This window comes from Neofelis nebulosa, chromosome 6 (assembly GCF_028018385.1).
Source record: "Neofelis nebulosa isolate mNeoNeb1 chromosome 6, mNeoNeb1.pri, whole genome shotgun sequence".
NCBI lineage: Eukaryota > Metazoa > Chordata > Mammalia > Carnivora > Felidae > Neofelis > Neofelis nebulosa.
This window is the reverse complement of record NC_080787.1, coordinates 12,079,367-12,105,894: the sequence shown is the minus strand read 5'-3', so window position 1 is coordinate 12,105,894 and position 26,528 is coordinate 12,079,367. Positions and strand designations below refer to the sequence as shown.

The window sequence follows — 26,528 nt, the reverse complement described above, 5'->3', positions numbered from 1 at the left end:
AAAAAACCTCATTGGGATTTTGATAAGGATTGCATTGACTTTATATATCACTTTGGGTAGTATTGACGTTTTAACAACAATCATCCAATCTGTGACCATGTAGTGTATTTCTATTATGTCCTTTTCAATTTCTTTCAGTAGTGTTTTGTATTTTTTTTAAGTCTTTCACCTTGGTTAATTGCTAAATATTTTACTTTTTCTTTTTTTTTTAAATTTTTTAAATGTTTATTTATTTTTGACAGAGAGAGAGAGCGAGCGAGCGAGCATGAGTCGGGGAGGGGCAGAGAGAGAGGGAGACACAGAATCTGAAAGAGGCTCCAGGCTCTGAGCTGTCAGCACAGAGCCCAACGTGGGGCTTGAACTCACGGACAGTGAGATCATGACTTGAGCTGAAGTTGGACGCTCAACCGACTGAGCCACCCAGGTGCCCCAATATTTTGCTTTTTCTGATATGGTTGTAAATGGAATTATTTTTGTAATTTACTTTTCAGATTTTTCATTGTTCATGAAATATAACTTTTTTGTATATTGATTCTGTATCCTGACACTTTGCTGAATTAATTTGTTCTAAGTTTTGTGTGTGTGTGTGGCGGGGGGGTGGATTTCAGGATTTTCTACTTAGAAAATCATATCATCTGTAAACAGATAATTTTACTTCTTCCTTTCCAATTTGGGTGCCTTTTGTTTCTTTCACTTGCTCAGGCTAGAACTTCCAGAACAATGTAGAATAGAAGTGGTAAAAGTGGATATCCTTGGCTTGTTCCTAATTGCAAAGGACAAGATTTCAGTTTACCTGGAGTGTGATGTTCACTGTGAGTTTTTCCACTTACGGCTTTTATCATGGAAGGAAGTTTTCTTCTATTCCTAGTTTGTTGATTGTTTTTAGCACAAAACGGTGTTAAATTTTGTCAAGTGCTTTTTCTGCATCATTTGAGACAATCATGTGTTGTTTTTTCTCCTTAATTCTGTTGATGTGGCATATTATACGTGTTGATTTTTGTATATTGAACTATCCTTATTACATTCCAGTAATAAATCCCACTTGGTTTTAATGTATAATTCTTTTAATGTGCTAATGAATTCTGTAGCTAGTATTTTGTTGAGGACTTTTTGCAGCAATGTTCATAAGAGATACTGGTCTGTAATTTTCTTGTGGTGTCATTGTCTAAATCATAATGCTGCCATTATAGAATAAGTTAGGGTGCATTCCCTTCTCTTCAGTTTTTTGGAAAAGCTTGAGAAGGATTTGGTATTCTTTCTCTTTTTTTAAGTTTATTTAATTATTCATTTATTTTGAGAGAGAGAGTGAGCACATGCATGCACGTGTGAGAAGGGAGGGGCAGAGAGAGAGAGAGAGAGACAGAGAGAGAGAGAGAGGGAGAGAGGGAGAGAGAGGGAGAGAATATCCCAAGAAGGCTCTGTGCTGTCAGTACAGAGCCCAACCTGAAGCTCTACCTCACGATCACGAGATCGTGACCTGAGCCCATATCAAGAGTCCTGTGCTTAACTGACTGAGCCACCCAGACATCACAAGGATTGGTATTCTTTAAATGTTAGGTAGAATTCATCAGTGAAGCCATCAGGTTTCAGGCTTTTTTTGTTAGGAGATTTTTGATTACTGATTCAAGTTTTTGGTACTCACATACCTATTTAGACTCCCTATCACTTCATGACTTGTTCTTGGTAGGTTTTGTGTTTTCAGGAATTTGTCCATTTCAACCGGCTATCCAGTTGGTTGATACACACTTGTTCATAATATTCTCTTATAATCCTATATATTTCTTTTGAATTGGTAGTAATTGGGGTTCCTGGATGGCTCAGTCCATTAAGTGTCCAACTTCGGCTCAGGTCATGATCTCACAGTCTGTGGGTTTGAGCCCTGCGTCAGGCGCTCTGCTGACAGGTCAGAGCCTGGAGCCTGCTTCGGATTCTGGGCCTCCCTCTCTCTGTCCTTCCACTGCTCACTCTTTATCTCTCTCAAAGGTAAATAAACTCTTAAAATAATAATAATTTTAAAAAAAACCTAGAATTGGTAGTAATGTCCCACTTTCATTTCTGATTTTAGTAACTGAAGTCTTTTTTCTTAGTCCATCTAGCTAAAGGTTTGTCAGTTTTGTGGATCTTTTCATAGAACCAGGTTTTTTCTTCATTTTCTCTGGTGTTTTTCCATTCTCTATTTCGTTTATGTCATCACTCATCTTTATGATTTCCTTCTGCTAGCCTTGGTTTTAGTTTCTTCTTCTTTTTTTCTTTTCCTAAGTTCTAAAGTTGGGTGTTGATATGAGATCTTTATTTTTTTTGTACGTGTTTATAGCTCTGAATTCTCTCCTTAGCGTTGCTTTCTGTGCCTCCTGTAAGTTTTGGTATTTTGTTTTCCTTCATCACTGTGTTCTCCTTTTCCATTGGTTGTTTAAAAGTGTATCGTTTAACTTCCACAGTTCTGTGAATTTTCCAGTTTTGTTGTTGATTTCTGATTTCATTCTTCATGTTCAAAGAAAATACTTTAAAATCTATGGAGACTTAATTTGTGGCCTCACATATGGTCTGTCCTGGAGCATGTGCCACGTGTGTTCTGTGGCTGCTGATAGAGTGTGCTGTTTGATGGCTTTTATGGAGAGTGCAGTATTAAAGTCTCCACCTACTTTTGTACAACTGTGTCTTGTTTCAATTCTATTTTTGCTTCATATTTTGATGGTGTGTCACTGGGGTATACATGTTTATTTTTTTTTCCTTCAATATTTGTTTATTCTTGAGAGAGAGAGACAGAGTGTAAGCAGGAGAGGGACAGAGAGAGAGGGAGACACAGAATCCGAACTCAGTCTCCAGCTGTCAGTAGAGAGCCTGATGCGGGGCTCGAGCTCATGAACTGCAAGACCGTGACTTGAGCCGAAGTCGGACACTTAACGGACTGAGCCACCTAGCGCCCCGAGACAGTTGTTTTCAAGTCTTTGTGTAGTATATCCGCCATAGATCTCTTTTAGGGACAGTTTCTGTTGATTTACATATATTTTTCCTGTTTCTTCGTATGCCTTGTGAATTTTTTCAGCACCTCATGTTTGAATCTAATAATTCAAATGGAAATCAGATTCTCCCCCTTCACAGGTTTGTTGTTCATTTGTTATTGTTTATTTTTTAATTGTTGTAGGCTCTGTTTGTGCTGAGAATCAGCCTGAGGTGAGAACCTAAGATCTTCTCAGTTCTTTTCTGATCCTTCTTCTGGTCGTATGTGGTCACTTTCTAATTTGCACATACGTGGAGTTGTTTCTGAGTGTCCTAATCTTTAATATCTGCTTCCCCATAGGGGAAAAAGTGAAAAATGAAGGGAGAAGTAGGGACGCGGAGTCTTTACATCTTCCAGCAGTCACTGCAGTTCAGCTGGAGAGGCGGGGACTTTGAAAGGTGTGGGGAGGTGCAGCAGTGTCTTGTGCCTCCGTGATAGGAAGCGGTGATGGGACCAAGATTCCTGATAGCTTGAGGGCAGGGTCCTCCCCCGCACCCACATGCTGTGTGCGACCTGGCTCTGGGTAAGGCGTGGGTAGGGTGGGGGCTGCTACTGTGCTACCGGCTGACCTTACCCGCAAGTTGCCGTCCAAAGTTGTAGGCCTTTCGCAGATACCAGAGTCCTGAAATTGTTGCATGACACAGACTGTGCCAGTGCAGGTTCTTATCAAGGTGAGGAGCCGGGTTCCTGGAGCTTCCCAATCCAGCATCTTCCTAGAATCCTCTCCATCCATCATCATGTTTTCTTAAGCAGAGTAAGTTGCATCTTAAGAGAAGTAAGGTACCATCGGTGACAAAGGAGTTTCAGATAAGATAGGTTCATCTTTCATCGAGTCTGGGTAACTTCCCGTAAGGTTCTTGATCTTTTTCAGCCTCAGTTTCCTCTCTGAAAGTTAGGGATAGTAATACTAATAGCAAGACTTCTGGGAGGATAAACGAAACAGTGTAAAATGCATGCTTGAGTGTCCAGCATTCAGAAACCATCTTTTACTGTTATTAGCACCAACCTCCCCCAAGTGATTTGAAAGGCTGTGACGATTTTTACACAGATCAATGGCTGATGGTGATAAGGGTAATTCTTTCAGGTAAAGTGATGGAGAAATAAGAGTATAGTTTAAATATATTGGAACAACTTTTTTTTTTTTAATTTTTTTTTTCAACATTTTTAAATTTATTTTTGGGACAGAGAGAGACAGAGCATGAACGGGGGAGGGGCAGAGAGAGAGGGAGACACAGAATCGGAAACAGGCTCCAGGCTCCGAGCCATCAGCCCAGAGCCCGACGCGGGGCTCGAACTCACGGACCGCGAGATCGTGACCTGGCTGAAGTCGGACGCTTAACCGACTGCGCCACCCAGGCGCCCCGGAACAACTTTTTGAAGCAAAGAATGTGGCATAGTGGTTAATGGGGGAGGAGTAAGAGAAAACGTAGCTGAAAGTGTTTTTGAATTCAGTATCAGTAGGAGAAAGTTGGACTGCTGCCACCTGCCCCCCCCCCCGCCCCCCCCCCCCGCTTTTTCAGAACTAAAAGCAGCTTCAGAAAGGGAACAGTTGAAAGAGACCGTAATTATTAGAGTAAGCTTTCGGAGCTGGCGGGGGAAGGTAGAATCGGTAACCCTGGTGGAGAGATTCATTTTAGGTTGGAGAGTTCCTGGCCATAGGAAGCTTAAAGAATTTAAGATTTTGTACCTATATTTTGTTAGTTTCTAAGTACGTTATTTTTCCTTTGTTCGGGATTTTGATCTTTGCAAACAGGGATCATATTATCATTTGAAGATCTAATCAGATCCTGCTGATAGAGGAGTATCTCTTACATTTGTTTTAAAGGATCAAAAAGTTTGTCATACTTCTGGAAATATTTTTAAAACCAAGATGAGGGCTCCCAGTATTTAACATTTCCTGAGTTTTTGGTTTTTTTCTTTGCTTTATGGTACTTGAATATGGAAGGATGTGGCTGGCCCCCAGTATGATTTTTGTAAGGTGTAGCTCTGTAAAGGGCTTATTATTTTGTACAGTCGAAGCTTTAAAGAATATTGTACTTTGTCAATTGATTAAAAGTAAATAAGGTTCTGTGAGTGAAACAGAATATGCTGGTTTGAAGTGGTAATGTCTGAGTGTACAATAATTTTACATACTTAAATTTATTTTTGACCCAAAAGAGCAGAGAGAAACAGAATTCTGAGTCACATGGGCTTTTATTCTTCCCCCACAAAAATAGATATCAGTATGGGTTTTTAAAAGTGTGACTCTGATTTTTAAATTATTTCAGAACTTGTGATATTTAAAGATGCTCTTTAAAAGAAAAAAGTGAATACGTTAAAATTTTTAGTTTTCACTTGCTTTGTGTGGTTTAGGTATCACATTTGACATTTTGTTATACATTTGAGCCCTTTGAAATATTTTAATTTGTGAAAATTGTTATTTCATCTCTTCGGTTTCCATACTTTAAAAATTGTCTGCCACAGATGCTTTTGAGGAGTTAAGAGTTCTGCTAAATTGAATGCCCAATCTGTCTGTGCTTTTGAGGTGTTTTCATTCCTTCCTGGCCTGTGGCCAGATGACCACCTGTGCACAGATCAGTAGGTGTGGTGACCCAGCTGTGTTATTCTGTCATGACAGTTGTGGTCTCTCCAGGATTTTCCATCTTCCTTGGACGGCCACGGCCATTTCTTTCTGGTTTTGGCTTGCACCAGTTGGCCTTCAAAGATCTTTTGTTTTCTGACAGTTGAAGAAATTGGTTGGCGTTCTTACCTTTAGACAATTATTTAATTGTTTACAGATAACTGAAAGTATCTACCAAAGGTTTCTAATGATGAATCCCTTTATTTTGTTGGAGCTTTGTCATGTCGAGATGACTGGTCATTATAATTCCTTGTGATAGAATTGTTTTTAACCCAAAGAGCGTCAAAAGCTCATTCTTTCTTTTCGGATTTTTTTTTTTTGTGTGTGTGTGCGTATTTTTCCTGTGTGTTAGGACAAATCTCCCTTTTTAACTGTAAGGCATAGTAGATTTAATGCTTGAGATCGTGCTATTATAACGTGCTTGGAGAAATAATGCTTTATTGAAATTTTCACTTTATCAAAATAATACAGAGCATTGTTTTGATAACTGCAGATAAAGACGAACCTATCTTATACAATATTGAGTTTAGAACTTCAAACACATATCACATCAACAATCCTAATTAACCCCAGGGGAGCAGTTTAGTGAAGAATATTTTGAATTCTTAATGTAACATTTATACTTACTGGCTTATTTTGATTATTATAAATGTTTCCGAATATCACCTGGTTTTATTAAAATGTTTTAGTGAATTTTCATGAGTGAGTTTTCCATGGGGGTTACATTTCCACCTTTCTGAAGTGAGCCAGTAGGAAAATATGACTTGGTTTCCGCAGTTGATTTAAGCCAACCTCTCAGTAGCACATCTGGTCCATAAAGTTAGGTACACCTGGAACATGATAATGCATCATTATTTCCTCACAGAATTGTTTAGAGCAGTCACATTAGACAACCAGTGGCCGGCACTTAGTGATCACTTACTAGGTACAGACACTAAGTCCTTTACATGTGTTAATTCATTTATGTTATAAATGTTTCAAATGCACGTTTCCCTTTCCTTCTTTTCTCTCTTCTTCTCCTTCAGGCGGGTGTCCCTCAAGAGAGTTGCTTTTAAGATACAGCCCAAGTCAGAAATAGTAGTAGCTTTTATTAAGATTAGTCTCTTTATTAAGTTTCACCATTAGCTTCTTTATTAAGATTACGCCTTTGACTTCAGCTCAGGTCATGATCTCATGGTACATGGGTTTGAGCCCCAAGCCAGGCTCTGTGCTGACAGCTCGGGGCCTGGAGCCTGTTTCGGATTCTGCATCTCCCTCTCTCTCTGCCCTTCCCCCTGCTCTCTGTCTCTCTCTCAAAAACAAACATTAAAAAAAAAAAAAAAAAAAGTTTGTCAGCTTCATTTATGGAGCTCTCCATTGGTGATAGAAATAAGGGAAAGGGGTCAGGTCAGGAGACTCGAAGTAGTATCAGGAGGTCCAGAGAGCAGACCCCCAGCAAGAGCGCTGACTGACCCAGAGGAACGTGCGTCGTCAGGGGTGTAACCGGGGATGGAACGGTAGGGCCTGAGCATGTCTTGGTGCCACTTGAAGAGAAAGGCAGAGAGGACCTGAGCAGTAGAATATAAAAAGATGTGGCAAATGACACGAGTTGACACATTTTGCCCCTGAGCCAGTAGGAGGATGAAAAACAAAGTTTGTAAACAGACAGGAGATAACTGGTGTGGGCTCGTGGATGAAAAAGCAGCTTAGCCTTAGGTTTCCAAAGGATAAAAGAGAGACACACATGTTTTAGAGAAATAACTTCGTGTACAGGACCATAAGGACTGGCCACATTACTTGTATGCCATGTCGGCTGGTTGATGGTTTTATTACTTGCATCCATACGTAGCTAGGATGTTTGACACACATTTATTCTGGGGAGTCAGATTGGTATGGAAACAGCATGAAGTTCGAAATTCAGCAGGCCTTGAGGCGCCTGGGTGGCTCGGTCAGTTAAGCGTCCGACTTTGGCTTGGGTCATGATCTCCAGGTTCACGGGTTCAAGCCCCACATCAGGTTCTCTGCTGACAGCTCAGAGCCTGGAGCCTGCTTTGGATTCTGGGTCTCCCTCTCTCTCAGCCCCTCCCCCGCTCATGCTCTGTCTCTGTCTCTCAAAAATAAACAAACATTAACAAAATTTAAAAACAAAGAAAAAAGACATTCGGCAGGCCTAAATTTGAATCTCAGCTATAACATGTCTTGAGCAAGCTACTTAACCAGACTTCCCCCCTACCCGCACTCAGTTTTACTGAGACATAGTTGACATATAACATTTAAGTTCAAATTATGCAATGTAATGATTTGATATATGTACATATATGAAATGCTTACTACAGTCCCTTTAGTTAACCTATTTCACTTCACATAACTCTTTTTTCTTGTGATAAGAGCTTTTAAGATCTAGCTTTCAGAAATTTTCAAATATATGATACAATAGTGGCAATTATAATCACCATTACACCTGTGGAACTTAAGTATCTTAGAACTAGAAGCTTATACCTTCACATTACCTTCACCCGTTTCCCACCCACACTCCCCATTTCTGGCAACCACCAGTCTCTTCTGTGTTGCTAGGAGTTTGTTTTTGGGTTCCACCTATAAGTGAGGTCATACACTATTTGTGTTTCTGTCTGACTTACTTCACGTAGCATAATGCTGTCAGTGTTCATCCATGTTGTTGCAAATGGCAAGATTTTCTTCTTTTTTATGGCCGAATGTTCCATTGTGCATGTGTGTGTGTGTGCGTATATATACACACACACACACACACACACACACACACACACACCATATTTTTTATTCGTTGGGTTATCTGTCGGAGAAACTTAAGTTGTTTCCATGTCTTGGCTCTAGTAAATAATGCAGTGAAAATGAGCATGCAGATACCTCTTTGAGATAGTGACTCCCTTTCTTTTGGATATATACTCAGAAGTGCAATTGTTGGATCACGTGGTTGTTGTATTTTTAACTTTTTTTTTTTTTTTTTTATTTTTGGGACAGAGAGAGACAGAGCATGAACGGGGGAGGGGCAGAGAGAGAGGGAGACACAGAATCGGAAACAGGCTCCAGGCTCCGAGCCATCAGCCCAGAGCCTGACGCGGGGCTCGAACTCACGGACCGCGAGATCGTGACCTGGCTGAAGTCGGACGCCTAACCGACTGCGCCACCCAGGCGCCCCTATTTTTAACTTTTTGAGGAACGTCCGTACTGTTTTTTTATAGTGGCTGGACCAGCACTGGCCACCAACAGTGGCCAAATATTTCCTTTCTTTTGTCTACATCCTTGCCAACACTTGTTATTTCTTGTCTTTTTGATAATAGCCTTTCCAAAAGGTGTGAGGTGATACCTCATTGTGGCTTTGATTTACGTTTTCTTAACGATCAGTGCTGTTGAGCACCTTTTGAGGTACCTATTGGCCATTTGAATATCTTCTTTGGCCATTTTGAATTGGATTATTTGTTTTCACTGTTGAGTTCCTTATATATTTTGGGTATAAAGCCCCCATCAGATATTATGGATCTCTTATTATGGAATGATAATCAAATATTTAAATGACTTATTAGGAATTAGATATGTGGTTTGAAAATATTTTCTCCCATCTTGTAGGTTGCCTTTTCATTTTGTTGATTATTTCTTTTGCTGTGCAGAAGCTTTTTAGTTTGATGTAGTCCCACTTGTTTGTTTTTGATTTTGTTGCTGTGCGTAAGTATCACATCTGAAAAGTAATTGCCAAGACCCATGTCAAGGAAGTTTCTTCCTGTGTTTTCTTCTAGAACTTTTATGGTTTTCTACAGTCTTACACTTAAGTCTTCAGTCCATTTCAAATTAATCCTTGTGAGTGGTATAAGACCGCGGTCTTGTTTCATTCTTCTGCGTGGGAGCATCCAGTTTTCCTGGCAACATTTATTGAATAGACTAACCTTTTCTCCACTGAGTATTCAATGAGTCAAGTACTAGTTGAGTGTATACGCATAGGCTTACTTCTGGGCTCTTCATTCATTTCCATTAGTCTATTTGCCTGTTTTTATGCCAATACCAGGCTCTTTTGATCACTGTGCCGTTGTAATCTTGTGTGAAATCAGTAAATGTGATGCTTCCAACAATGTTCTTCTTTCTTGGGATTGTGTTGGCTATTAAGAGTCTTCTGTAGTTCCACACAAATTATAGGATTGTTTTCTTTTTCCTTAAAAAATGCCATTGGATCTTGATAGGGATTACATGGCGTCTGTAGATGCTTTTGCGTAATATGGACATTTTAACAATATTAAATCTTCCCATCCGTCGGCATAGGATATGTTTCCAATTATTTGTATCTTCTTCAGTTTTTTCCATCGGTATCTTATTGTTTTCAGCGTATAGGGTTTTTTTTTTACCTCTTTGGTTAAATTTATTTCTAAGTATTTTGTTGTTTTGGTGTTGTCATAAATGATATTTTCTTTATTTCTTTTTCAGATAAATTTTTGCTAGTGTATAGAAATGCTAGCCTTTTTTGTATGTTGATTTGGTATTCTCTAACTTTACTGAATTCATTGATTAGATCTAACACTTTTCTTGGTGGAGTTTTTGGGATTTTTTTATGTGTATAAGATCATGTCATCTACAAATGTAATTGTACTCTTCCTCTCCAATTAAGATGCCTTTTATTTCTTTTTCTTGCCTAATTACTCTGGTAGGACTTAAATTACTGTGTTGATGGGAGTACCATTCCTATTTAGAGTGGATAGCTTTGTCTTGTTTTTGACCTTAGAGAAAAAACTTTGAACTTTCACCATTGAGTATGTTAGCTGTGGACTTCTCACATATGGTCTTTATTGTGTTGTGGTACAGTATTCTACACCCAATTTGTTGAGAGAGTTCTTATTATGAATGGATGTTGACTTTTGTCAGATAGTTTTTCTGCATCTATTGAGATAGACATATAATTTTTATCCTTAATTGTATTAATGTGTTGTATCACATTTATTCATCTGTGTCTGTTGAATCATCATTGTTTCCATGGGATGAGTTCTACTTGATGATGGTGTATGATCCTTGTAGTATATTGAATTTAGTTTGCTAGTATTCTGTTGAGATTTTTTGCATCCTATATTCATGAGGGATATTGACCTATAGTTTTCTTTTCTTAAAGTGTCCTTATCTGGCTTTGATATCAGGATAATACCAACCTTGTAAAATGAGTTTGAGAGTGTTCGCTCCTCTTCTGCTTTTTGGAAGAGTTTGAAAAGAATTGGTATTCATTTTTTTTAGGTATTTGATAAAATGCAACAGTGAAACCATGTGCTCCCGTGCCTTTTGATGGTAGGATATGATAAGATCTCTTTACTTATTATTGATCTATTCAGATTTTCTGTTTCCTCATGATTTAACTTTTGTGGGTTGTATATTTCTGGGACTTTGTGTGTTTCTTCTAAGATTGGCCAATTTTTGGCCTGTAGTTGTTCATAGTATCTTAAGACTTGTATTTCTGTGGTATCAACTATATTATCAGACAGTTTTGAAGTAGATTCTTCATCTGTAAGATGGAGATAGTAACATTCAACTCTAGAATGATGAATGAGATAATGTGTATAAAACATCTAGAAAAGTATCTGATGGTTAATCAAGGCTAAACAAAAGTGAGTTAGTCTTGGGGCGCCTGGGTGGCTCAGTCAGTTAAGTGTCCGACTTCAGCCCAAGTCATGATCTGGCGGTTCACAATTTCGTGCCTGGCATTAGACTCTGTCCTGACAGTTCAGAGCTTGGGAGCCTGCTTCAGATTCTGTGTCTCCCTCTCTCTCTGTCCCTCCCTGGCTCACACTCTGTCTCTGTCTCTGTCTCTCTCTCTCAAAAGTAAATAAACATTAAAACAAAAATTTTTTTTTTTTAAAGTGAGTTACTTTCCTAGGGAGAGGCCAACAATAGTTTTCTCTTTTCCCTTCTCATGGAACAGATGGGAATTGAAAAGAGAAGACCGATAGCAATTGGGAGACTAGAATTTGTGCTAATAAGAAAGAGGCCATGATCTGTGTTTTATCTAAAAACAAAACAAAACAAAAAAATGGCTTAAGAAGAAAAGAGGGTTAGTTTTTTAAGATTATATAGTTGGATAAACAGTAAAAATCATTTCAAGTGTATGTGTTACTTAAGAGTGCCATGCAGGGGCACGTGGGTGGCTCAGTCGGTTGGGCATCTGACTTTGGTTCAGGTCATAATCTCATGGTTCTTGAGTTTGAGCCCCGTATTAGGCTCTGTGCTGTCAGCTCACAGCCTGCTTCAGATCCCTTGTCTCCCTCTCTCTCTCTCTGCTCTCCCCACTCCCCACATACTCTCTCTCAAAAATAAGAAAACAATAAAAAAAAAAAAGTGCCATGCAAAAATTACCAAAAATTAAGCATTACATATTTGGCCGCTGAGTACAGTGATTCCATATATATTTATAGTCAGATATTAACAAAATTACACATTGGTCAGGTTCAATTATTAAAAGTTCAGTTTTCCTCATTTTGAAATTTTAAAGCATTTATGTGATGATGGTGTTTTAAACCATGCTACTCATTGTAACAGTTGAATCAATGAAGTTTTTTTTTTTTTTTCGTTTGGTTTTGTTTGGTGGTGTTAAGCCTTTTTGGTGTAGGACTGTTTTATTATGTTGTAGCTGTTTCTTTTATTTTTTTTTAATTTTTTAAATGTTTTTATTTATTTTTGAGACAGAGACAGAGCATGAGCAGGGAAGGGGCAGAGAGAGAGGGAGACACAGAATCCGAAGCAGCCTCCAGGCTCCATCGATGCGGGTCTTGAACTCACAGACTGTGAGATCATGACCCAAGCTGAAGTCAGACGCTTAACTGACTGAGCCACCCAGGTGTCCCGATGTTTCTTTTATAATAACAAAATTTATTTAAATTACATTAAAAAATTATGAGAGTAGAGCCAACATTTTAGTTTTTCAAAGATAATTCTCTATCATGTCTACAGAATATTGGGATATTTTTTTTTTCAAAACTAATAGTGTTATTCTCCTTGTTTACTTTCTCTAATATAATCTTAGGGAGTATTCATTGGACTTGTTTTAATATTCATTTTTTTTCTGACTTCAGGAGTGAAAAATACTGTCTTAAAATTTCTAAGGCTATGGTGTATTTTTTTGTGAGAATGCTATGTTACCTCTTTATTCTTATATCATTTAGTTACATGAATATGCATTATCATTTATAAATGATACAGTATACATAAGCAATACTACATTTTTATTTTTATGATGGCCAAGCAATGTCAGTGGTTTAAAAAAATCTTGAATTTCTTTTCATTAATCATTGTAAGTATTTATAAACTTTGTTCCTCATGGATATGTTCATTTGAAGATAATACTATGTGATTTGTACAACCATTTTTGAGTAGTTGAAACTTAAAAGAATTGCAAATTGAAATTTCTTTGCCTGGTGGAAATAAAATAAGTATGAAGTATGGTGGATATTGGCTTTTTAAATATTTCTCATATAAAGTGGCACATGTCACTAAGCTACCATTTTGGTGTATGTTTGGGGTGTTTTTTTCCCATGCTAAGTATGTACTGACTTTAAAAATTGCAGCTTCATTTATTGCTATCATTTGAACAGGTGTCTCAATGCTTGTACCTACTGCAAAACTAAACATGCCAGAGGGAATTTGGCGAGTTATCCAATTGATGAACTAGTCGATAGAGCCAAACAGTCTTTTCAAGGTAAGAGTTTCTAGAATTATGTGCTCTTTGACCACTCTTCTGTCTCCGTATGATGTATCTTGAACTTTATCACCCATTTTCACTTAATAGAAGAGACAAAAAAAAAAAATGATTGACCATCTGAAGTGTGTTAAGACTTTTGTGGACTGAGGTGAAATACTTTTCAAGATTTCTACCTCTTTCTTTGGTAATTTTTGGACCATTTAGAAAATAGAGTAAGTGTTTCCAGGAGTGTTGGAAAAGGTAGGTTCTACTATCAACTAATAAAGTTAGCCCTCTTTATCTGCAGGACTGTTGGACCAGTGCAGAGTGGCACTGGTAGAGAGTCCTAATGAGAATAATTCTTTGTGTGGGTGGCCAGCTACTTCTGAATCATCAGTTGCTGGAAAATGTGATTGTTTAGGTATCTCTCAGCATATAATAAAACTTATCTTTAACATGAGTCATGGCTGTGTTGATACATAACTGCTTATTAAACCATAAACTCCCTCTTTTGTCTTTGTTTATAGTATGTGTGTATAACATTGGTGTTTCTTTACGCCCAGCGTGATATAATCTATTGTCTCATAATCTTGTGGGTTAATAGTTATTGGCGATGTACTTTCCCTTTTAACACGTAAGTCAAATGCTGCTTTTAGTACACCCTCAAAGTCATAGTATGAGTTCTTTATTTAAATAGTACTTTAAATAAAGTGAGCGTTTTTTTATTTAATCTATGTAAAGCTTTTGTCAACATGAATTTGGAATGCTCTTTGTAATAGAAAAGTACCCTTGACCGATTAACATCTAACAATTTTTTTTTCCTTCATTCACATTCAACTTGTATTGAACAAGAAATAAAAGGCAACACATCGACTCTTACCAATATTCTGTTTCAGAGCCAGGTAATTATCTTATCTGAAGAACAGTCTGAGTGATTGTCTTCTGTACAACACGACTATGTTAAGGCTTTTTCAGAAAGGGCATAAATTTGCACAGGAACTTAATCTACTTGAAAAATGATGCCTTTGCTGGTATTCTGAGTTGGTGTTTATTTTTCCCCATATCTGTCAGATAATGGGGATATTAAAACTCTATGGTCTGTCCACCAAACACTGCAAATTGGTAGGAGTATGATTTAGTTCTTTCAAAGGACTTTTCCAACATTATGCATTTCTAACTGCAACTAAATATAACTGGAAAAAATCTTCTCATTTTACTCTGACAATTTATTTTACAAACGTGAAACTGTTCAGTCACCATCTAGAAAGTGAATGTATTCCCTTGGCTCCCTTGCATCTATCCCCCACCTATAAACTATACTGACATTTTGACGTGATTGCTTTGTGACTTAGCATGGACACATTTATGTATTACATTTGACTTGAGGTAAAAACCAGAAAGGAATAATCCTAGTTTTTATAAACTGTAGAATTTTGCTAAAGATAGCCAGCTCCGCTCTCTGACACATCTTTAGAAATGCCCCCTGAGCAATACAAGTACGGTGTGTGACTGCTGCAGACTTGAGTCGTCACTGACCATCGTCACATCCAAGTGGGTTGGCCAGTTATGGTGAATGTTTCAAAGTATATATCAGAGGTCAGCAGTGACTTAGTGTTTATTTATAGACCAAGTATTAGAAGAGATTTAGTAAGTATTGCTTTCATCCACACGAGTATGTGTGTGTGTCTGCGCATGTGCCTTTTGGTTCCTGACCGTGGAATGTTGGCAATGTAACCTTTTTCTATTGTCTTCTACCTGTATAGTAGAGTCGAAACGGAATGCTACTTTTTGGACTGGTGAACTCATTTGGTTGATGTATGGTACTCTTACTAGAATATTGAGATCATAACTTCCTAGGCAAGCCAGTGTGGTTAGGAAAACTTTGAGTCATTAGCTATTTGATGTGCTTTGCCATAGGAGAGTTGGAACTGGAAACAGTGTTCTGCTGCTTACCAGCTGCTATGGTCTGAGGAAGGTACTTGGCCCCTCCAAGCCACGGTTTTCTCATTACTGTGACACTTAGCGCTGCTGGTAGTTAGAATTCCATATAGCTTCTACAAAGTAATTGCCTGTGTTCTTTTTTTGAAGCAGACATGTTACTTAAACTGAAGGAATTTAAAGTGAATCCAAGAAGTCTAATTTTGAGTGAGAATATTGGAACATCTATAACAGACATTAATGACTAGAGTCAAATGACAGGTTTTCTTTTGCTGTTAAAATATGTTTTATGAAAAACGTCTCTATAAATAGAAACTACTTAGTGTGACAGTTACCTCTCGTTCTCTTAATTTGAGAAAAGCAGATTCATGCTGAGGATGGCCTTACATTCTTTTTCCACTCCAGGAACTATCCGTTGCTAACTTACATTTTAAACACACTGAGTTAGTTCATTATCTTTCTTTCTGCAGAAGACATTGGGATTTTACTGATCTGACAGAATTTCTGTGTTTGAGCTTTAGAATTGTAAAGCATAATTATGAAGGTAAATATAATAGAAGAAAAACCTCTTATATCTAGGACTCTTGCATATTTAGTTCTTTAGTAATCCAGGTGTTAGGAATATTTTTTGAGCTAGAACCCCTGAAATTCTTCACTACACCATTATTCAGTGGTCCTATAATTAATAATAAACAGTACAGTTCTTTGAAAAGCTACTTTAAGATGAAAACTCGTAAGTATGCTCTTAATAAATTTTAGTACGAGGAAAGTCAGTGGAAGTTAAAGGAAAAGTACATGTCCTTTCTTTTTCTTAAATTTTTTGACGACTGACTGTGTATGCGAAATACAGAGTGATTTATAAAAACTCTGAACAAATTGTAGAATGGGGATAGAACCCAGGTTGCCTGTCAGATGATAGAATCAGCACAGCACAATTTCTTTCTGAATAGCATATTTATGAAATATTTTATATTCATAAAAATTTATTTCTTAAAAGTTTATTTCTTAGTAGTCTAATGAATGAAGAGACTAAGGGTTGACCCAACGGCAAGGGAGCATTCAGAAGAGGTTCTGAAATAATCATGAAATCATTCTGAATGTACAGTGGTTTCCCAAAGAGCTAAAATTATACTGACTATACATTTCGGCTGCCAAAAAATGAGAAAGAGAGCTCGTTAAATTTTGAATGGATAGCATTACAATCAGAATTACTTATATTTTAAAATAGAAACTTTACCTTTTACCAAAAAAAATACATATATATTATTTAGTTTATATTTAGTTGGTTTCCTAGCTTTTTGTGTTTTTTGTTTGTTTGCTTTTGTTTTGTTTTGTTTTTCTTTTTCTCTCATCCTGGTCCCCTTGATATTTTCACCTTCTCAACATGTTTCTCATTTTTGTGGCCAGTTCTGAAAAGAAGATTTATCAGGTAACGGCAGCTTCTTATCTCATTGTTCTAACAGACTTGGGACACCTTCCCCCTCACCTCCTCATCTGTGCTGAGATTTAGGTTTTAAAAATTCCTAGGCATCACAGTTTGGGGGGACTGGGGTTTGACGTGGTTGCATTTTAGATACCTAGAAAAACATGTCAAGCTATGACCAGGACTTTGTTGGGGCCAGAATGAATTTACAAGCTCGTGTTTTCTAGGATATTCGTATTGATTTTTCTCTAGCAGGTAATCAATCAGTTTCAGTTGTATAAGTGATGGAGCAAACCTTTTTAAGTGTGCCGGGTGAGTGGTGTGGAAACAACACCTTTCCCTGCCGTCTCTGGAATCAAAATGTGGAGATGATGGATGAGCTATTTTTATAGCTATTGCGTGCTTTTCTAGATCTCATTTGTGTGTCGGTCCTGTTTTTTTCTTCCTCATAAATTTAAAAAACCCTCGCAAGAAAGTGGCCTAAACCAGTTATGGAAAGGTAAATAAATTGAGATGAAATATTCAAAGAAGGGAGAAAATTTCTTGGTGCTCAGTGATTTTAATATTCCTGTTGAAATTTTAAAAAAATGAATTCTGTTTTTTTTGAGACTTGCAGAGATATCGTCTGCTGCGTGTAGGATTAATTATGAAATGCAACTGGAAAACATTACTTCCTGACCTTTTGTATAGGAAAGGATATGAGCAATATTTGATTTTCGGAAGGATGAACTTAGATTGTTGAGTTACAGTGTATATCAAGCCACATTTATCTCATCACCTTTAGCAATGACTACTATATATTGATTTTGATCAGAGATCAAAAAAGAGATCAGTAATTGCATCCTGTTAATTTATGTGGCAGTTATGAGTGTCTCTTTTATTCCTTTATCTTTTCATTTGTGCCATGTTCAAAGAGAGAAACTTCTTTCTTCCATAGGATTAATAATATTAATTTGAATGTTATCCATTTGGAGGATTTTAGGCAGCTTACATAAATGATGGAGCATGTAACGGACCCTGAAAATAAAAGCTGTATAAAATGTGTTGTGTTTACAAAAAGGGAAAGTAATTCTACTAACTGGTGAATCCTGGCTCTCCAGAAGAATAAGGAAATATGATTTATGTACTTTGACATGAGTGTGAAAAAGGAAGTATATAGTTTATAATGAAACATATACATGTTTGAGGCTGTAGACACTAAGAATTATGTTCCTTTCCTAAAAGACATTGAATAATGTAATAAAAATCCTTTAGCTGGTAATATATAGAAATGCCAGGTATAGCCTCTACATGGTGTTTTCTCCTGTTGCTTCTTTAAGAAACCCAAAGTATAATATTAAATGGCAACTTTTCAAAGAAATTTTAACGAGACACCCACATGCCACGTACATAATACATGTAACTTGGTAAGGGGACCCGATGCCTAAACAGGTATTTGTCCGATATCTGATCTAAATAAGCGAGGTTAATCACTTTGATTTTGAAGAAAGCTAGTTAAGGCTGTCCATGGCAAAGCAGAGTGTAATTTACCTGGCCTCTGCCTCTTCAGATCTCTGAGCTTCTAAGTCAGCGGGGTTCAAACCTTTTTTTAGCAATAAAGGGAATCTTTTCTTCAAATGAAATTTGAAAAGAGCCAAGGTATCATGGTTGAAGCAGAGGTGAGGCCCTGTGTAATGAGCCCTAACCTCAGAGTCTTTCCTCAGAACATTTAGAATCCAGCTGAATAGTCTGGTATACAGGTTTTCCCCGCTTTCCGAAAGTAGAGCATCCCTGTGAAATATTTTGAAAGCCCAAGGGGCGTAGAGCAAAGGAGCAGTTGCCATTCATTTGTATGGAAAAAACTTTGAGTATTTCCCAGACCCCAAAGATAACCTCTCTTAGGTTTTTCTGATACCTTAGGACACATCTTGCCAGTAGGTCCACAAAATAAATGGAGCTAAAGCACAGAGGCTCCCAGACACGGTTCAGAGCTGTGGCCATGTGGTGCTGAGATGCTGAGCGTGGTCCCCAGGGGAGGAGCTCCGAGGGGCCACCCTCGCTGCCCAGGCTGCGCTCTGCCTCCTCTTTCAGCGGCGTGCCATGAAACATGCTGATGCTGTATTCACTTTTCGCCTTTTTTCATAAAAACAAAAACCCTCTTTGGATTCCTTTGAGTTAGCGGAAAACAGGTAGCAACATGAGTCTTTCATAAAAGCAAAGTGGCCTAAATGTAAACTTGAGAACAATGGGAGATGCCTGTGTTCCTCAATATGCCAATCCAGGTGTGGCAGATGTTTTCCTAAAAGGGCCTGGTGGCTTATAAGTTCTTTAGGCTTTGTGAACCCTAAGGTCTCTGTTGCAAGTTCATTTCCGCCCTTGTAGCATGAAAGCAACCACAGACAATACATAAATGAATGGGTGTGGCTGTGTTCCATTAAAGCTGTATTTGTGATTGGAATTATGGATGAGAGGATTCATTGGTCAGCTTTGGGGAAAGCTAACTCAAACAAATGAGAGAACAACTCTCTATGGCAGAACTTCCTGTTGTTTCCAATATGCTAATATTTGCCATAAATCCCTATGAGAGGAGGATGTGGTCTTTAGGGCCAGAGGTTGCTCTCAGGTCAGTGTTCTCCGTCTGGCTGCTCGTTTTAGTCACTCGGCAGTTATAAAACCAAAACCAAACTTCTGTCTGTGTCCCCTTGCTGGCAAGTGCACCACACTTCCTGTGGACGGGTGGCCCTGCATTTTCTAAAGTACAGGTCCCTCTAATGTATACCCGGAGCGGAGAACTAGGGTTGGGAACCATGAGTTTAGGCAATGTTTGGTGGAAACTGTAAAATGAACTGACCCTTTCCACCTCTGTTGAGAGGGATCTTGAAGAGGAAACCCTGGCCAGTTAGTAAGGAATGAGCTGAGTTTGGGAGGTTGGAAGGACGGCTCAAGCGTTGTGCATTTGCTGACATCCTGGAGTGGTGTCAGAATCCTAAGGTGCTTATTTAAGTTTAAAGGGTACATTGGGTTTTGTTATCCCCAGAGTATCACAGAAGGGTCAGTTGGCATTTACTGAGTATATACTGTGCTGTATTAGAGACTAAAAAGATGGAAAGAAAAAAAAAAAGGCAAGGTTCTTGTCTTGTAGGGGCTCCTCCTAGTTTATATTTAAAAAAAATTTTTTTTAATGTTTATTTATTTTTGAGAGACAGAGAGAGACAGAGTGTGAGCAGGGGAGGGACAGAGAGAGAGAGAGAGGGAAGACACAGAATCTGAAGAGGCTCCAGGCTCTGAGCTGTCAGCACAGAGCCTGACGCAGGGCTCCAACTCACAAGCTGTGAGATCATGACCTGAGCCAAAGTCGGGCGCTTAACCAACTGAACCACCCAGGCGCCCCATCGCGCTCCTCCTAGTTTAGAAGGACAGGGTGGCAGGTTGGGCTGATGAAAATTAAAGTACGCAGACCAGGGAGCAGGTCTTCAGATAACAAAAATCACCGAGCCTTTTAACATAAATAAGCACCTTTGGATTTTGAAAACTCCCATCGTCTGTCTGGGGCTGTGTCCACAGATGGACCACACTTGAATTACCTGCCCGCCTTCCCTGACCCTGGGCCCCTTTCCCTGACCAACCGGCGTTTCTCCTCAGAATCCTTCTCAGCACAGGGCTCTTGTCAGCCACCGCCGTTGGAATACACTTAGTATCCAAAATCGAATCTATTTGCCATTCTGAATCTTGAGGTTATGTGATGCTAGAGGTCCGTGAAGGGGAGAAAACGAGCAGTGACACTTGGACCGAAGTCACTGTTAGAACTATATAGCTGTTGTTTTTCCATTCATCCAACAAGTATTTACCAGCATTTGTCAGAGACAGTTAATGTTTTAGCTGGTGGGCACATGGTTTAGAAAAATGGGCGTAACGATACATTATTATCATCAGCCTTTGATGACTTCTGCCAGGAGGCCCCTGGATAAGGTTTGCTGATAACTGAGCAAACAGCTTATTTTGCTGGGAAACAAGGATGCGCTTTGAGGCTGCTCAACAGAACGGCATTTGCTCATAACTCGCTGAATTTTCATACTTGAGGGTGCATCGTACAAAGTACGAAAGTACAAAGTACAAAGTACATACAAAGTACGATCCTGTGCAAAGTACAGGAAACTGGGAGCTTCCAGGAATGCCTTTTTATATCCCTCCTCAGGAAATCTAGAGTGTAATCGGTCCCCCACTGTTATGGGTGAGTTTTACTTTATTGCTCCGTTGTGTTCTGCGAAACAACTTGCAAATACACAAGTGTAGAAATGTATGTAAAATAACGAGACCCTGGGAAAACCTGAGAAAAAAGTCCAGTGTCGATGTGGAGTTGTAACATTGAAGGTAGGCTGTGGTCACATATGTAGTTGAGACTCTGAACTTCTTGAGATCTTATTGTCCATAAGGAAAAGAACGACAGCTTGGCCTTGGATTTGGAGATTTTCCCCTGGGAGTCTGTGTGGAGCCGACTGAGAGACGTAGTACATCTCCACAGTGTCCCCTTAACACTCAGATGCGCATAATGGTTTCTTAAAGTTGCATATTTTGACATTCCTTGTTAAAACGTAGAGCCGAGCCCTGGAAAGCCTAACACTCTGAAAGGCTTTCTGGGGAGGCTAAGACAATACATCCCCAGTAGCTGTGACTCTGTGGTGACTTGGTCCCACTTGTGAGTCCCGAAGCTCGGGACTCCGTGCACCACAAAGGAATCCCACAGGAGAGGCTAACCGCTTAGGGGTTTGTGTACCCTCGGTTGTCCTGCAAGATGGTGCATCGCAGTGCCGGAAGAAGATACGAAAATTTGTGTTGACTTGTATGTTCTCACCCTTTGGATTTGTCTTTTGCCTGCATTTCATATTGTACAGAATAGACCAGCAGTGCAAAAATGCATGAGTGTGGCTGATGATCTGCACCTGTGGTGGTGCATTCCTAAATTTTCCTATTGGAGAAAGTGACTTTTCAAAATGTGGAGACCACGGATTTAGAGGAACACACGGCCCATCTCGCACGTTAAACGTAGCTGTTCCAGCCAGACATTTGGTCTGAGTGGGGCAGCGAGTTCTTTGCTCTCAGTCATGGTCCGTAGGGGCCCCTACCCCGTTTGGCTTGAGTGCACATCCTTCTGTTGTTGAGGTCAAATAGGCAGCTGATGAAGTCGATGTCGTTTGGAGGAAAACTAAAGCACCTGATGAGGACTCTTGCCCTGCGCCTCTGCTCAGAGACAGACTCCTTCTCGTCCTTAACGCCTTTCCCCTCTCCTTCCATCTGAGGTCGAGGCCTGAAGACTGAGCCCAGAGAGCGCGGGGTCGGCATGTGTGGCAGTGCGTAGTGGCTTAGTAGGTGCTCAGTAAATGCAGAATGAATGTCTGATCCTTGAATTGATGACGCCTGATGAAATTCCGTATGTGACTTGGAACCGACAATGAAAACGTAGCCTGGAAAAACTAAATTTTACAGTGAGCAGGAGATCCTGCTTAGTTTCAGCAGCTCTTCAGGCACAGTTGAGTACTGTGTCCTTACAACACAGGCTTAGTTTTGTACCACCAGCTATTTAGTGGGGGTGAATTTCCAGTATTTGCAACAGAGAAATAATTTACTTTTGGAAATTATTTCCTGATAGTTAACGGGTACCTACCATTTCACTGAGTATTTCCACTTAGGCTCACATTTTCGTTATAAATAACTATATATTTGCATTGAGGGTTTATTATTATTATTATTATCATTATTCTTTTACTAAACAGAATTCTGCAAAAGATGTTTGGTGACGGGGGACAAAAGTTAACCAAAGGTTTGCTTTCCCCGTTTGAACTGAGGCTGATCTGTCTCTGGGATCGTTTTGGTGAACTTGAAAGGCTGCAAGTTAGTTTTGGAAGGTTGTTTAATGGAATTTTAATAGCCTTGGAAAGATGTGAAAAGTGATACTGCTACCTGGTGGTTTGTAAACCTGACCTTTGTGAGATGTTTTCTGGGCAAAAGTACTACTTTGTGATGCCAGGAGCTTTTATTGATTCTCCGGAGTCTGCAGTTTTCTGACACTGGCTGTCAATTCATTCCAGCTGAAAAATTATTAAATTTCTTCTCCTGCTTGTGTGGATATTAAATTGCAGTAAACATACTTGCACAACGTCAGGTATGGCAAGCATAATTTTCTGCATGAAAAAAAAAATATTTGTTAGTGGGACCTTGGCTGTTCTGCAGAGGTTATAAATTTCTGAACTTCTTTTTATTTGTTGCTCTCAGTAATATTTATTTCTCTTGGGGAGTTCCAGCACATCTCTTGGTATTTGTAATGTAAGAAAGAAAAGTTTGATTTAGATCGCCGTCTTTAAAAAATAAGCCCCTTAGTTAATCTTTTCTGCTTCTGTCAACAAAAGAAGGATGAGAACCTGGGGGTAGTGGGGTTTAACCCGTGAAAATACAATTGGGGAAGAATGGGCACGATCTGATGGAATAATGAATTGAGTGAATAAGGGAAAGGTGAATGAATAAGATGACCATACACTCTACATAGAGCTTTCTGATTTGTTCAGTTTTAGTTAGGAGGGTGAATGCTGGTATGATGATAGTGATCATGTATAGAAGCGGATCTCCAGCTTTACTGTCTCTGTGGATAACCCTCCCTTGGCCTAGGGATTTGCATTTTCAAATGAATCGCTCAAGATGCCTCAGACGCATGTGGTAAGGACCACTTCGAGAAACTTCTATCTAGAAAACTTTCTTGATTAAATAACTCTACCGAGTCATTGAATCAAAATACTCAATGGAAGTGGAGAAGAAACTTACCATTTATGTGAGGAGATAAATAAAAATCTGCGCTGTTTTTCCCACGTAATAGATGCCGGGTGTGGAGCCGTTCCATTCTTCCCACGCCTGGCCTTTCATCAGATTATTGTGTGGAGCTTAAAAATGCAGATTCCTAGGTGCCACTTCAAAAGATTCAGATTCTGTGAGCTAGGCTAAAGCTGGGGAATCTTTATTTTAAAAGCTTCATGGGTTTGGGATTCACCACCTAGATTTTGTCTGTGGTCTAGTTCATTTTGATGTGTAAGTTTGTGTTGATTTTTCACTCTTCAAATATTGCTTTTTGGGTGTAGTTCGAGTTGAGCCTTTCAAAGCAGAGTATCACACTGTCATAATTAGAAGAACAAAAGGGCATTTAACTCTCATTTTAGAAAACAAATATATGTGTATCTACTGTGTATCGACATGACTGAAGTAATTAGCTAATTTGTTTTTACAGGTACACAAAGAGTATGTGCATTTGTGTAGTTTGTAAATTATCTTTATTTCCTTGAGATAAGATGTGCCTTTCTTTTTCTTTATCTGAGAAGAATAAATTTAAGAAATGCTAAATCTATACGGTAGTTGCAATTTCTCAAGTTTGGAAAGCGCTTCATTTTTATATACTTGCATGATGGAGTATTACACAGATGTGAGTGTTAGTGTTTACAAAGTTGACAGTAACCTGGAAAGTGTTGTTTCATAATCATGTTAAAAAAACATGCTGTAGGTGTCCTTTACAATCACAACTATTTTTAACAAGCAAGCAAAAATAATTGAGTACAGAAAAAGGAGAAATTAAACCAATATGTTACTTTCATTGGAGAGACAAAGAATGTATTAAAATTTTTTCTGCTCTTAATATTTTCTGTAAGTACATACCCCTTTAGACTACAAAAACAAAACCTAGACCTCAACTTCATTTTTAAGGAATTTCATATTTTAAATTATCAGAGTTTTTCAGTGTAGAAAATTAAATCACACGTATTTGAAATAGAGTCACTTTTTATTTCCTGTCTAAGATACGGGAAAACAGAAATGTGACTATTTGGAACAGTTGTTAAACTGAAACTTATTTGTACCTAACTTTGGAATTGGAGGGTTCTCTTTGACCATAGAACAGCCTGATATCCTGAAGATTTACTTTCCACAAATAATAAACTATGTGTAATGAAGACTTCTTCAGGAGAAATCTGAAAGCTGTGTGGCTTAACCTATTCTGTTTCCTGCCCAGCTCTGTGGTTGAAACTGCAATTCTCTGAACAAATCAAAGAAGAACAGGCTAGGGAGGAAACCTCTGCAGTGATCTTTCACCCTTCGCTTTCAGATGAGCACAAGGAGGACAGGGGACCTCCTAAAGCTCCCGCTCACTCCTGCAGTTCTCTTAACCACTGTACTCGGCTTCTTCTGTTCCGTGGAACAGCATTAAGAACATCTTCTTTGAAAGACAATTCAGAGAATATGGGGGGGGAGAAAAGACACGTGAGTAGGAGAAGTTTAGGGAAAGGAAGGTTGCCGGGCAGGAGACTAAGTGGTAGCTTCTTGAAAGAGGAGAGACTTGGGTCCACGGAGGGTAGTTTGCATTTGGGAGGAAATCCGATTGAATTTGGGATCAAAGCCCAGAAGGCCCCATGTGATCTGGCTGCATTCTCCACTCCACACTCCTCTTATCCTGCTGTCTCTCTAATGTGCTGTCACCCAACTCTTCTTCCTTAGTTCCTTAACACAGCACTCACTCTTCCTCTTTGAAAGGGTTTACCTGTGATCTTGCCCGGCTGTCTCTTTCATGTTAAAGTATCAGCTTCAGTGTGACCTCTTCATGGGGTCCTTCTTTGACAGCCCTGTTTAAGGGAATCTCTTACTTCTTCATCTCCGTCATATTGCACGTTTCCTCCAAAGCACTTAACTTTTGCACTTCATACCCAATTGTTTACACATTTCTTTACTTATAGTTTGTTCTGAGAAAGTAGTGAGGTTGCCTGTTCTATTCATCCCTGGACTCAGAGTTTGGCATAACGTATGACCTATCGTAGGCACATAGTAAATACTTGTTGAATGGATGCATGAATAAAAATTATACATTAATAGAATTCTGTTTAGAACTATTTAAAAATGTCTTTCTTAGTGAGGCATGCTATTTCTTCCTTTAAAATTTTTTTAATTTATTTTTGAGAGAGAGAGCGTGAGCATGTGAGTGGAGGAGGGCCAGAGAGAGAGAGAGAGAGAGAGAGAGAGAGAGAGAGAGAGAGAGGAAGAGAGGGGGAGAGAGAATCCCAAGCAGACTCTGCACTGTCAGCTTGTAGCCCGATGCCTAGCTCAAACTCACGAACCATGAGATCATGTCCTGAGCTGCAATCAAGAGTCGGATGCTTAACCGACTGAGCCACCCAGGCACCCCTGCTATTTTCTTTTTAGAGCAAAGTATAAACGGCATAAACTGTATATATGGGTGTGTTGTCATCTTATTAGGAAAAACACATTTGCTTTTTCTAAAGACCCTCCCAGGCGGGTATGAAGTGACAGGATTCAACGGTAGGAGTAGAGACCGTAGCAGTATTTCATGAATCGTGTCTGATAAAGGATTTGTGTGTGTGGGCACATGTGTACCAGATATGCAGAACTATCACAGCCCAGAAATGTGGAACACAATGTTCAAACTCCGAAGGGTTGCCCGTAAAGTCATCAAAACAAAAAGATGGGAGTTGGAGATCAAAGCCAGAGTATGAAACCAGAAAAGCGGAGAGAAAAACAAACCCAAGCACATGGAGTGTAAATGGGAGAAAGTCCAAAGTAGTTAATTAGAAAGGGTCGTATGACTTGCCACTTGCAGTGTGTTGGACTTGACTCGGGGTTTAAAGACTGCATGTACAGTGGACAAAGCCCACTTTTGTCATAAAACCTATTTGAAGTGTTTAACAGTTTGTATTTTCTTCTCCCTAATACCGTGTTGATAAACTATTGAAACGTTCTAGTAGACTGTTACTTGGGGGGCCCCCACTGAATCACACCTTTAATAGTCATACTTCGTGTAGATAGACCCCTTCCCACGTTGGCTGTCAGCTTGGCCACCGTTGACTGGCTTTGGCCAATGGAACCA

General features: G+C 39.1%; 1 protein-coding gene across 7 annotated transcripts in view; it reads left to right on the top strand.

Annotated features, from left to right (window-relative positions):
- The window catches only part of CDKAL1 (CDK5 regulatory subunit associated protein 1 like 1), a 711,422-nt gene that overhangs the window by 292,918 nt on the left and 391,976 nt on the right, over positions 1 to 26,528 (top strand). For all 7 annotated transcript variants that reach the window (XM_058732865.1, XM_058732859.1, XM_058732860.1 and 4 more), the window contains one exon: positions 13,196 to 13,299. In XM_058732865.1, the coding sequence (XP_058588848.1) occupies positions 13,196 to 13,299 (104 nt within the window). The remainder of the gene's footprint in view (positions 1 to 13,195; positions 13,300 to 26,528) is intronic.